The sequence below is a fragment of the Pongo pygmaeus genome, chromosome 19 (genome assembly GCF_028885625.2).
Source record: "Pongo pygmaeus isolate AG05252 chromosome 19, NHGRI_mPonPyg2-v2.0_pri, whole genome shotgun sequence".
Classification (NCBI taxonomy): domain Eukaryota; kingdom Metazoa; phylum Chordata; class Mammalia; order Primates; family Hominidae; genus Pongo; species Pongo pygmaeus.
In genome coordinates, this window is record NC_072392.2 from 7,684,539 (window position 1) to 7,697,944 (window position 13,406).

The window sequence follows — 13,406 nt, forward strand, 5'->3', positions numbered from 1 at the left end:
ATTATGAGTGAATGGCTGGGCACGTTGGCTCACACCTGTAATCCCAGCACTTCGGGAAGCTGAGACGGGTGGATCACCTGAGGTCAGGAGTTCAAGACCAGCCTGGCCAACATGGTGAAACCCCATCTCTACTAAAAATACAAAAATTAGCTGGGCCTGGTGATGGGCTCCTGTAATCCCAGCTACTTGGGAAGCTGAGGCAGGAGAATTGCTTGAACCTGGGAGGTGGAGGTTGCAGTGAGCTGAGATCGCGCCATTGTACTCCAGCCTGGGCGACAAGAGCGAAACTCTGTCTCAAAAAGTAAAAAAAAAAAAAAAAGTAATAATAAGTGAAATTCTTGTCTCTAGGCCCCTGAGTCCTCGGCTGTTTCCAGGAGGTTAGGATTAGAGGCTGGTGAGGTCCTCTGTATGAGGCTGTGTGATAGCAGGATCATAGCATTCGCGTGGAGCATCAGCCCCCATTCCATCCTGCCCCTCCCTCTTCCCTGTCCCTTTCTCCCAGGTACACCTGCCGTACCCTTTTTGAACGCCACAAACTACTGTTCAGTTTTCATATGTGTGCCAAAATCTTGGAGACTTCTGGCAAGCTCAACATGGATGAATACAACTTCTTTCTACGTGGGGGTGTGGTGAGTTGGGCAGAGAGCACATCCCAGGATGGGGGATGGTCAAGGTTGGGGATGAGGGCAAGTGTGACAGGGACTCCAGACCCAGAGGGTCAGGCCCACGGCATCAGTGAGTGAGCTGAGAAAATCCAGGCCAGCATCAGGTGCATGGTGAGCTCCCTGGGGCTGCGGAGGTGACTTGCCATGCACCCCCTTGCACTCAGCACAGGCTGGGCTTTGTGGCATGTCTCACCTGTGACGCACAGATTGGCCTGATCTTGCCACTTTTTTACTGCCTTTCAAGGCACTCCTTCCCCAGCCTGAGTTCCACGGTCGCCCTCACAATCTCCCTCGCAGGCTCCTCAACCCCCGTTTTCCTCCTCTCTGTGTCGCATCTACCACTCTGGCGAGATCCAGCCCCTCTTCCCCTCTGTCCCTGCGCGGCCCGTGCACTGAGCATGGCTGGAGAAGAACACATCCACACCGACTGGACTCGCTTTAAGTCCGTGATTATGAATCTCAAGGAGGCCCTTAAGGCTTCCAGACAACCATGCTGCACTCTCCCGCCCTCCTAGACATTTTCTTGACTTTTCCCACCTTCACTTCCTGCCTCCCACCCCAAACTCTCAACACAGCAACCAGAGAGGTCCCACTCTGTCACTCAGGCTGGACTGCAGTGGCAGTGATCTTGGCTTACTGCAGCCTCGACCTCCCGGGCTCAAGCCATCCTCGCATCTTAGCCTCTGGAATAGCTGGGACTACAGGCCTGCGCCACCACGCCTGGCTAATTTTTGTATTTTTTGTAGAGGCGGGGTCCCACCATGTTGCCCAGGCTGGTCTCGAACTCCTGGGCTCAAGTGATCCTCCCACCTCAGCCTCCCAAAGTGCTGGGATTATAGGTGTGAGCCACTGTGCCCGGCCTGAGAGGTCCTTTTAAAGTGGATGCCATTGTGACGGGCTCCCCATGACTGGCGCCACCTCCCACCACACAGCCCCCACTCCACTCCAGCCACGCAGGCCTCATTGCCCTCCCCAAACCCCCTGGCACATCTCGCCTCAGGGCCTTTGCGTGGCCGTGCCTCCTGCTGGAAGCCTGCTCCCTGGCGTGTGCAACTGGCCGTCTCTCACCTCCTTCAAACCTCACCTCAGTGCGACCTTGATCTTATTTAATACTTCAAACTACCCCTCAACACTCCCAGTCTCCCTTACCCTCCTCAGAGTATCCTATTTTTCCATGGCACTGCTGTCTTTGCTATACTAGATAATTTACTTATTTGTTATGTTTTTGGTTCATAATCTGCCCATGAATTCACAATCCCATGTTAGAAAATAAAATCCCCAAGGGCAGAGATATTTGTCCATTTTGCTCAGTAATGCATCCCAATGATTAAAATGCATAGTTGGCGAACAATAAATATTTGTTAAGAAGAATGAATAAGCAAGTGAGCGAATGAATGAGTAAATAGTTTGTGCTTCTGTGAAGGTGAGGCTACCAACCAGTCATTAGGTTGGAGACATTATTACCACGAAACCAGCAGAGGGCGCCAGCTTCCTAAATTTGAACTGTGAGGGCTAAGGGCAGGGTCTGAGTCCTGGACTCCCACGTTTATTCCCCAGGATCCCCGTATTCATCTCTTCACTCTCATACAAAACCCATTTTGGCCTGGGTGCGGTGGCTCACACCTGTAATCCCAGTACTTTGGGAGGCCGAGGAGGATGATCACCTGAGATCAGGAGTTCGAGACCAGCCTGGCCAACACGGTGAAACCCCGTCTCTACTAAAAATACAATAATTAGCCAGGTGTGGTGGCGAGCACCTGTAATCTCAGCTACTCAGGAGGCTGAGGCAGGAGAATCGCTTGAACCTGGGGGTCAGAGGTTGCAGTGAGCCAAGATTGTGCCATTGCACTCTGGCCTAGGTGACAAGAATAAGACTCCATCTCAGAAAAAGAAAAAATCCATTTTGGCTTTCCCACTGAGAGAGAGAGAGGAATAGAGAGAGAGAGAGAGAAAGGAGAAAAAGATCACTCTTCTTTTGAAGTATTCTCAAGTCAATCCCTTTCTTCCTCCCCCTCTCCCACCAGGTCTTGGATCGGGAGGGTCAAATGGACAATCCATGTACTAGCTGGCTTGCAGATGCCTACTGGGATAACATCACAGAGCTAGACAAACTGACCAACTTCCACGGACTCATGAACTCCTTTGAGCAGTACCCTCGTGACTGGCACCTGTGGTATACCAATGCTGCCCCGGAGAAGGCGATGCTGCCAGGTACCGGGCGTCTGTGCCCCACTCTCACTTTTCTCCTTCCCTCCATTCAGCCACGTGCCTGCCCTTCTCGTTGTCCTCCATCCCCTCTCCCAGCTGGTGCCCACCTCCTGGCCCGGAGCACATTCCCGGCAGGTGCCCCTTTGTCTGGATTCCCCGCTCTTCCAGACTCACTCCCTCTCCCTGCAATGACTCACCTCATCCCCAGGTGAGTGGGAAAATGCCTGCAATGAAATGCAACGGATGCTGATCGTCCGCTCCCTGCGCCAGGACCGAGTGGCCTTCTGCGTGACCTCCTTCATCGTCACCAACCTTGGCTCCCGCTTCATCGAGCCGCCTGTGCTGAATATGAAGTTGGTCGGTGGCTCGGCTTCCTTGTCCCCACAGCCCCTGGGTCCTTCCTGCCTCCCTCGCTCTGTTTCAGTCTCCTTTATCTCTCTCTCCCACTTTGGTCATGTGGCCTTCTGCCTGATGCTATACCTGTGCTTCTGGCAGGTGATGGAGGATTCAACCCCACGATCCCCACTCGTGTTCATCCTGTCCCCTGGTGTGGACCCCACCAGCGCCCTGCTGCAGCTGGCAGAGCACACAGGCATGGCCCAGCGCTTCCACGCCCTGTCCCTGGGCCAGGGCCAGGCCCCCATCGCTGCTCGGCTCCTCCGAGAGGGTGTGACTCAGGGTTGGTGTCCATCCTTTCTTTCACCCCCATCTTCAGCCCAGTCCTTGTCCCTAAAACCTCCAACCTCAATTATATTACCGTCCCTGTACCTCCCACTTCTACAGAGGGCCCCAGAAGTGGCAGATCTGAGGGTTAGGCCCCCCCAGCACCCCCACCCCAATACCAGGTGGAAAGCGTGAGGACAGGCAGGGCTTAGGAAATGATTCCCACTGACCCTGGCATCTCCTTGCAGGACATTGGGTGTTCCTGGCAAACTGCCACCTGTCACTGTCTTGGATGCCTAATCTGGACAAGCTGGTGGAGCAGCTGCAGGTGGAGGATCCTCATCCATCCTTCCGCCTCTGGCTCAGCTCCAGCCCCCACCCAGACTTCCCTATCTCAATCTTGCAGGTCAGCATCAAGATGACCACAGAACCACCAAAGGTACGTGGCCATAGAGAGCCAGCATCATCAGGGCCATCTGGTCCACCTTACCTCCTGCTAGCACCAGAGAGAGGGCTTAACCTAACAACAACATGGCTTTGATTTGATTGTCCTCAAAAAATTCCACCTCATTCCTCTCCTCTTTGTGCCAAACTCCTAGAACACAATAATAACAGCTAACATTTCTTGAGTGATTCTCATGTGCCAGGCACTGTTCTAAGTTCTTTACATTTATTAATTCATTTAATATGCGTGCATGCACACACACACCCTATAAGGTGAATACTGTTACCCCCATTTTAAAGATAGGAAACTGAGATACAGAAAGAGTAAATAAGTATTCCAGAACCAGAGTTTGGGTAGTTGGGTCCCCAAATTCATTCTTTTATACCTCAGAACCTTCCTGCCTCCCATCATTTCCTTACATCCTCTTCCGAATGTCACACTTCCTGCCTCTTTGCCTTTCCTTTCCTCCGACTCTACTGAAATTTTTATCTCCAATATCACAAGCTCATCACCAAATGCAATCATCACCACCCTCTAAAATCTGCCGTGTCACTGCGCTTCACCCACTCACCCCTGCTTAAACTATTTTAGTAGCTTTTCATTGCGCTTAGTCGAGATCAAAATCCTTTTTGCTCACCCTGTGAAAAGTACATGGACCAGCATGTATCATCCTCAACAGATAAGAGCTGTTTGAATCACGCATGGGTGCCTTTCATCATTCTTAATCCTCCTTGGCCACTTGGGGCAGCTGTGACAGTCGACTGTCCCTTTCCCTGGCTCCCTGACACATCGCTCCTGCTTTCCCCGTCTTTTGACATATCATTTATTACTTCTGTGTTTCTTTTTCCTCTGCCTGTGGCCAGATTGCAATACTTACTCCTTGACCTAAGGACTAAGAGGGGAGGGCCAAAGAGGGGAGGGACCCTCAGTCCTGACCCAGCGTTTCTCATTCTACTTTCTCCTTTCACGAGTTGTTGGAGAAATTGTCCTTTTCATGATTTCAACTCTAATCCCATCTCTGGCACCAGCCCCAAAGTCAGTTCCAGCTCTGAATTGCCATCGGATTACAAAGCACTTCTTGGCACACCAGCACCATAATAGCACACTTGTTTCACACTTTTTTTTCCCAACCCCCAAGGCTCAGAATGTGATTATGTTTAGAGACAGGATATGTTTTTAGAAAGAGTCTTGGCCAGGCATGGTGGCTCGGGCCGGGTGTGATGGCTCACACCTGTAATCCTAGCATTTGGGGAGGCTGAAGCAGGTGGATCACCTGAGCTCAGGAAGGTTAGATATGGAGTTCAGGTATGATAACCCCAGCTAGAGGTGGAGGTTGCAGGGAGCCGAGATTGCGCCATTACACTGCAGCCTGGGCTCCGCCTCCCAGGTTCAAGCAGTTCTCCTGCCTCAGCCACCCGAGTAGCTGGGATTACAGGTGTGTGCCACTATGCCCTGCTAATTTTTGCATTCTTAGTAGAGACAGGGTTTCACCATGTTGGCTAGGCTGGTCTCGAACTCCTGACCTCAGGTGATCCACCCACCTTGGCTTCCCAAAGTGCTGGGATTACAGGGATTACAGGTGTGAGCCACTGCACCCAGCCTGAGTTTTACTTCAAATAAGAAAGTCCCTGTATTCACAGCCCCCAGTTGCCAGTTTGGGGTATAGTCCTGGAGTATATTCCTGGGTCACTTCCTGCAATCCAGTCTTTTAAAAAAGCTAGATATTAAGTAGGTACAAAAGAAGATTTATAAAATATTATATGCAAGTTATAAAGGATCATGATTCCATGAATATCTGTGTGCCCATCATCTTTTTTTTTTTTTTTTTGAGATGGAGTCTCGCTCTGTCGCCCAGGCTGGAGTGCAGTGGCGCCATCTCAGCTCACTGAAACATCCGCCTCCCAGATTCAAGTGATTCTCCTGCCTCAGCCTCCGAGTAGCTGGGATTACAGGTGCCCGCCACCACACCTGGCTAATTTTTGTATTTTTAGTAGAGGTGGAGTTTCACCATGTTGGCCAGGCTGGTCTCGAACTCCTGACCTCAGGTGATCCGCCTCCTCTCGGCCTCCCAAAGTGCTGGGATTACAGGCGTAAGTCACTGCACCCGGCCCATCATCCTTTTAAGAAAGAAAAATCCCAGGATTTTCTTTGAAGTCCCAGTGTGCCTCTTCCCAATCTCATCACTTTCCCTCCCCACTCAGAGGAAACCACTCTTCTGAATCTTGTATTTGTCATTTTCTTTATAATGTTTTTCTTTTCCTCTGGAGTTAGGGATTCTTTTTCATTGTAATGAGAAAGTTTGTATTGCTAATGCAACCATTGCTATATATGTTTATCTGCAAGTTGCTTTTTTCATTCAACATTATGTGCTTGACATTCATTCATGATGTTCTTCGCGTTTCGTAGTTCTTCATATATTCCAGATCCTAATCCTTTGTCAGTTATGTGTTTTGTGGTTTGTCTCTTCTCTTTTATGCTGTTTTTTGGTGAAGAGAAATTCTTAATTTTTATGAGGTTGAATTTAGCTATGTTTCCTTTTTTAAATGGTTTGTGCTCCTTTGTCTTGTTCAAGAAATCCTTGCTTACTTTAAGATTGTAAAAGTACTCTCCTATACTTGCCTTCCAAAAAATTTATAATTTGACTTTCACATTTAAGTTTTTAATCACTTGGAATTCATTTTTGTGACTGTGGTATGAGGTAGAGGTCCAATTTTCTTTTGTTTTGTTTTGCTTTTTTTGAGACAGAGTCTTGCTCTGTCACCCAGGCTGGAGTGCAGTGGCGTGATTTCGGCTCACTGCAACCTCTGCCTCCCAGGTTCAAGCGATTCTCCTGCCTCAGTCTCCTGAGTAGCTGAGATTATAGGCACCTGCCACCCTGCCCAGCTAATTTTGTTACTTTTTGTAGAGACGGGGTTTCACCATGTTGACCAGGCTGGTCTCGAACTTCTTACCTCAGGTGATCCACCTACCTCAGCCTTCCAAACTGTTGGGATTACAGGCATCAGCCACCCCGCCCAGCCAATTTTATTTTTTTCTACATGGATAACCAATTCTGCCAGTACCACTTCTCAAACACTGCGAAAGTACTTTTCTGATCTGTAGTGCCTGCTCAGCCTTCAATCATGTTTCCATATATGTATGGGTTTCAGGGTCCTTTATTCTGTTCATTGGTCAAATTGTTTTATCCTGGAATCAATACTTTAGTCTTTGTTTGTTTGTTTGTTTGGGATGGAGTCTCACTCTGTGGCCCAGACTGGAGTGCACTGGCACCATCTTGGCTCACTGCAACCTCCGCCTCCAAGGCTCTAGCAATCCTTCCACCTGCACCTCATAGGTGTGTGCCACCACTCTGGCTAATTTTTGTGTTTTTTTTTGTAGAGACTGGGTTTCACCATGTTGGTCAGGCTGGTCTTGGACTCCTGGACTTAAGCTGTCCTCCTGCTTCAGCCTCCCAAATTGCTGGGATTACAGGTGTAACCCACAGTGCCATGCTGATATACTTTAGTCTTAATTACCATATAGCTTTATAATAATTCTTGATGGCTGGTAAGGCACATCCTCTTACCTTATTCTTCTTCAGGCTATTCTTGACCTTTTATTCTCCAATATAAATTTTAGAATTTGTTTGTTCTATTAAAAAAATTCTATTCATCAATTTGGAGAAAATTGAGATCCTCAGAACAATGAAACTCCTAATCTTTAAGTATATTTCTCCATTTATTCATTTTTTCCTCTTTTTTTTAGAGAGAGAGGGTCTTGCTCTATAGCCCAGGTTGGAGTGCAGTGGTACAATCATAGCACAATGGGATTGCGGGTGGCATGAGCCACTGTTCCCAGCTTCCATTTATTATTTATTTTAATAAAATTCTGTAATGTTCTTTTTTCTTTTTTATTTTTTTAATAGAGACAGAGTCTTGTTACATTGCCTGGGTTGGTCTCAAACTCCTAGGCTCAAGTGATCCTCCCATCTTGGCCTCCCAAAGTGTTGAGATTACAGGTCTGAGCCACTATTCCTGGCCTAAAATTCTGTAATTTTCTCCATTAATAATCATACATTTTAATTGGATTTATTTCTTGGTACTTGACATATCTTGATGTCATAAGTGGCATTTTTTAAAAAGTCACGTTATTTTTGTTACTGCTATCCAGTATTCCTCAAGTTTCTCACTATTCCATTCTGTCAGTCATAGATAAGTCTTTTTAAAACGCTGTTTGAACAGATCGCTGTCCTACTCAAGATAGAGACTGGCTCCATGATGCCCGGTGAATCAAGTCCAAATGGCTCAAACATCCATTATTCTTTTTTTTTTTTTTTTTTTTTGAGACGGAGTCTTGCTCTGTCACCCAGGCTAGAGTGCAGTGGCGCTCTGCAACCTCCGCCTCCCGGGTTCAAGCGATTCTTCTGCCTCAGCCTCCCGAGTAGCTGGGACTACAGGCACGCGTCACCACGCCTGTCTAATTTTTGTATTTTTAGTAGAGAGGGGTTTCACCATATTGGCCAGGCTGGTCTCAAACTGCTGACCTCCTGATCTGCCCACCTCGGCCTCCCAAAGTGCTGGGATTACAGGCGTGAGCCACCACGCCCGGCCACACATCCATTACTCTTATTGCATCTCCATCTATCCACGGCCCTCCTCTTCCCACCTGAGCACTTGCACTTGACTTCAGCCAGGCTCACCCTCTCACTTTACTCTGTCCTTGGTGCCTTTATTCAATTCATTCCATCTCCAGGAAAGCAAGACTCTCCTCTCAAGCCTAGTCATATCCTTCCCATTTGGAAGGCTTAGTTCAAATCCCAGCTTGCTCATGGAGACTAATAATGCCAATCACATAGACTGTTCTTCCTTGATGATATATTATGGCCTTTTTAATCTACACTAACCTTTGCACACAATTCTGTACATTTTTGTTAGTTGCATGTATATGTATTTATCTTTGTTCATATTTTCTGGCACCCCAAATTGCGCTGGCCTACCTACCACTGAGAACATCAGGGCTCAGAGGATCAAAAGTGGTGGGATGGCTGGGTGCGGTGTCTTACACCTGTAATCCCAGCGCTTTGGGAGGCCGAGGCGGGTGGATTGCTTGAGGTCAGGAGTTTGAGACCAGCCTGGCCAACATAGTGAAACCCTATCTCTACTAAAAATACAAAAAATTAGCTGGGCGTGGTGGCAGGCGCCTGTAATCACAGCTACTTGAGAGGCTGAGGCAGGAGAATTGCTTGAATCCAGGAGGCAGAGGTTGCAGTGAGCTGAGATCACACCATTGCACTCCAGCCTGGGCAACAAGAGCGAAACTCCGTCTCAAAAAAAAAAAAAAAAAAAAAAAAAGTGGTGGGACAAGAAGGCAGGGCTGCCGCAAGCCCATGCAGTGCCTATCTGTGAATCAGAGAAAGGCACTCAGCCTTGTGGAAGAATGCAGATCTCGGCATGTAGATCAACGGCTACATTTCAGCCTCTACTCACCCTTTCAGCCAGTGCCTTTGTGCAATGAGGAACCTCCACAACTGTACATGGCGGTGCTAGTGGCAGATCTGAGTATGATGCATGTCACCCCATCTTTGTATTTCATTGTCCCTAGGGCCTAAAGGCCAACATGACACGTCTTTACCAACTGATGTCAGAACCACAGTTTTCCCGCTGCTCCAAACCTGCCAAATATAAGAAGCTGCTGTTTTCACTCTGTTTCTTCCACTCTGTATTACTTGAACGCAAAAAGTTCCTGCAACTTGGCTGGAACATCATCTATGGCTTCAATGACTCCGACTTTGAGGTGTGTATTAGCCAGGGGTCCTCATCCCAGCCCTCTCTCCTTACATGTCCTACCCTGTAGCTCCCCTGTGGGAATATCCGTGGACACGAAGCCTGTGTTGAAGCCCCATTGGCAGATTTCCTGCCATAACTCTGGGAATGGGGGCTTGGGTTGGGATCGTGCCTAGGTGTCGGAAAACTTGCTGAGCCTCTATCTCGATGAGTATGAGGAGACACCTTGGGACGCACTTAAGTACCTCATTGCCGGCATCAACTATGGTGGACATGTCACAGATGACTGGGACCGGCGCCTGCTGACCACCTACATCAATGATTATTTCTGTGACCAGTCTCTATCAACTCCCTTCTACCGGTGAGGGGGAGGTGGCCCTGGGCAGGGAGCCAGAGGTCATAAGTCAGCCAGGTGGTGGGATCAGGGGTGGGGGAAATGTTTGAGGAGAGGACCTGAGATTGGGAGAAGACAGAGTTTGTGGGATTGGGAGAGGGAGCAGTGCAGGGAGCTGGACAAATGGGACATGCATAGGCTTGGGGTCTTGGCCTGGCATTGAAGCCTGAGTCCCCACAATGTGGCAGTAATTATGCTATGACTCCCTAGGTTGTCAGCACTGGAGACTTATTTCATCCCCAAGGATGGGAGCCTGGCTTCTTACAAGGAATACATCAGCTTATTGCCTGGCATGGACCCCCCTGAGGCCTTTGGCCAGCACCCCAATGCTGATGTGGCCTCTCAGATCACTGAGGCACGAACCCTCTTTGATACTTTGCTTTCCTTGCAACCTCAGATTACACCCACCAGGGCTGGAGGCCAGACCCGGGAAGAGAAGGTAAAAAGAGCCGGGCCTGGGGGAGGGAAAGTGATGAGAAGAGGGGGGCTACACTCAAGAGCTCCTGCCTGCTCAGGTCCTTGAGTTGGCCGCTGATGTGAAGCAGAAGATCCCTGAAATGATCGACTATGAGGGGACTCGAAAACTGCTAGCTCTCGACCCCTCCCCTCTCAATGTGGTCCTTCTGCAGGAGATCCAGAGATACAACACACTGATGCAGACCATCCTGTAAGACGGAGGGGGACTCTACGGAACAGGGGAGGGGGTGAGGAGAGGCCTTCACCTTCTGGCTAGAATGACGTTCCCAGGCCCACCCCATCTCTAACACTCCACCTCATCCTGCTCAGGTTCTCACTGACAGACCTAGAGAAAGGCATCCAGGGTCTCATCGTCATGTCTACAAGCCTGGAAGAGATTTTCAATTGCATCTTTGATGCCCACGTTCCTCCGCTCTGGGGAAAGGCAAGATTATACCATTGTTGATCCTTCTCCAACAATGAGCTCCCCTCTCAATCTTGGGCCCCCCAATCTTCTGGTTCTAGGTGGGCATAAAGCAAACTGCAGAGAGCCGAAACTTTGAAGTTAGATAGGTTCAAGGTTGAAACCTGGCTCTGCCATTCATTGACTGACTTCATACAACTTATTAACTTACAGACTTTCTCAGGGCAAATTACTAACCTCTCCAAGGATGTTTCAGAGATTCCCCGTACTGTGCCTACCACTCAGTAGGTGTTTCATCAATGCTACCTGGTTAATATTACTGCAATGAATAGCTGTCGTTGTATGCCTCTTTCCCAGAAGTTGGCTTTGGAGAGCTTTGTTCACCTGTAGTTGGGGAACAGGGGCTGCCACCACATAGTCTTCTCATATCTGCTTCAGGTGCTCAAAATAAGGATTTGGGCTGGACGCGGTGGCTCACGCCTGCAATCTCAGCACTTTGGGAGGCTGAGGTGGGCAGATCACCTGAGTTCAGGAGTTTGAGACCAGCCTGGTCAACATGGTGAAACCCCGTCTCTACTAAAAAAAATACAAAAATTAGCTAGGCCTGGTGGTAGGCACATGTAATCCCAGCTACTTGGGAGGCTGAGGCAGGAGAATCGCTTGAACTCGGGAGGTGGAGGTTGCAGTGAGCCAAGATCGTACCACTGCACTCCAGCCTGGGGGACAAGAGCGAAACTCTGTCTCTAAATAAATAAATAATACGGATTTGAATGCACAGCTAAATGAGTGAATACACACCCACTCCTTCCCCAGGCATACCCCTCACAAAAGCCATTGGCTGCTTGGACCCGGGACTTGGCCATGCGTGTGGAGCAGTTTGAGCTGTGGGCCAGCCGGGCCCGGCCTCCTGTGATCTTCTGGTTGTCTGGTTTCACCTTTCCCACTGGCTTCCTCACTGCCGTGCTGCAGTCTTCAGCTCGCCAAAACAACGTGAGCAATGTGCAAAGTGTGAGGGGGATGTATGCTGCGGCCATGTATGTGTTCTCCTCTTCGGGGTCCTCTCTTATTCTCACCTTCAACCCCCAGGTTTCAGTGGACAGCCTCTCCTGGGAGTTTATCGTTTCCACTGTGGATGACAGCAACCTAGTGTATCCCCCCAAGGTGGGAGCCAGTTGTGCTTGGGGCTCTGAGCAAAAGAGGGTACTGGGAGCAAAAATACCAAATAATCGGATGAGAAGGGAGGAGAGAGGGAGCAGGTCAGGGGTGCTGGCAATTGAAGTCTAGCTTCTCCCAGACCTGCTCCCATTTCTCCCCAGGATGGTGTCTGGGTCCGGGGCCTGTACTTGGAAGGTGCTGGCTGGGACCGGAAGAACTCCTGCTTGGTGGAGGCAGAGCCCATGCAGCTTGTCTGCCTCATGCCCACGATCCACTTCCGGCCTGCAGAGAGCCGCAAGAAGAGCGCCAAGGGTGGGACAGCTCCCCAGGCAGGACCTGCCTGCCCCGTCCCTAGTTTGGAACCTATCCCATTCTCTGCTCCAGACCATCCCACACCTGCTCCTGCCCTGCTCCTGCCCTGCTCTCCCGGAGGCTCCAGGGGTCTGACTTCTCCTCTCCTTTCCCCCAGGCATGTACTCCTGCCCCTGCTATTACTATCCCAACCGGGCAGGCAGCTCAGACCGAGCCTCCTTTGTCATCGGCATTGACCTGCGGTCTGGGGCCATGACATCTGATCACTGGATCAAGAGGGGCACTGCTCTACTCATGAGCCTGGACAGCTGAGACCTCCTCCTACTCTCCGCTTGAGAGAGAGGGTCAGGGACTCCAGGAGCTAAGATAGATGTTGCACCTAGGACTGAGGCTGGACCTCACTCAGACTTTGACCTTGGCCGAATTTGTGTGATGTGGCCCTGGAGATACCTAGCTGTGTTAGCCATAAAAGTGAAAGAGTTGTATTGGAGCTCAGTGCTGTAAAACACCCGCGACAACAAGCCTTAAGTCTCTCAATGCAATGGTGAGGATCTGGGGAGGGAGGAAGCCCAGGCCTCACAGAGGACAGAGCTACTGCGGAGCTGCTACTGGACGGGGAAGGAAGCGAGGGAGGTGGGGCGGCCTGGAGAGGAACGGAGGCGTGGCCCTGAACGAATGGGCAGGGCGGAGCCGCCTGAAGAGGCTGTGGCTTAAGTCTCCGGGCAGGACTTCAGTGGGTGGGGCGGGGCTTACCTTAGAAGGGCGCGTGATCCAAACGGGTAGGAATTTGTCAGGCAGGGATCAGGGCTGAACCCCGTACACTGCACCCTGAAGCCTGCACCCCGCACCCGGCATCCTAGCCAGCACCCGCCCTGAGGCGAGCGGGACCGGCAGAAGACGGGGCGGAGCCGGAGAGGGGGAC

General features: G+C 50.1%; 1 protein-coding gene across 1 annotated transcript in view; it reads left to right on the top strand.

Moving 5' to 3' along the window:
- The window catches only part of DNAH2 (dynein axonemal heavy chain 2), a 117,396-nt gene extending 104,389 nt beyond the window's left edge, over positions 1-13,007 (top strand). The window contains exons 73-86 of the mRNA XM_054455790.2: positions 503-629; positions 2,690-2,876; positions 3,082-3,230; positions 3,369-3,552; positions 3,785-3,975; positions 9,562-9,753; positions 9,920-10,104; positions 10,348-10,576; positions 10,653-10,804; positions 10,924-11,038; positions 11,831-12,007; positions 12,104-12,178; positions 12,334-12,484; positions 12,642-13,007. Of these exons, the coding sequence (XP_054311765.2) occupies positions 503-629; positions 2,690-2,876; positions 3,082-3,230; positions 3,369-3,552; positions 3,785-3,975; positions 9,562-9,753; positions 9,920-10,104; positions 10,348-10,576; positions 10,653-10,804; positions 10,924-11,038; positions 11,831-12,007; positions 12,104-12,178; positions 12,334-12,484; positions 12,642-12,796 (2,269 nt within the window). The 3' untranslated portion in view covers positions 12,797-13,007. The remainder of the gene's footprint in view (positions 1-502; positions 630-2,689; positions 2,877-3,081; positions 3,231-3,368; positions 3,553-3,784; positions 3,976-9,561; positions 9,754-9,919; positions 10,105-10,347; positions 10,577-10,652; positions 10,805-10,923; positions 11,039-11,830; positions 12,008-12,103; positions 12,179-12,333; positions 12,485-12,641) is intronic.
- Positions 13,008-13,406: the final 399 nt, after the last annotated feature.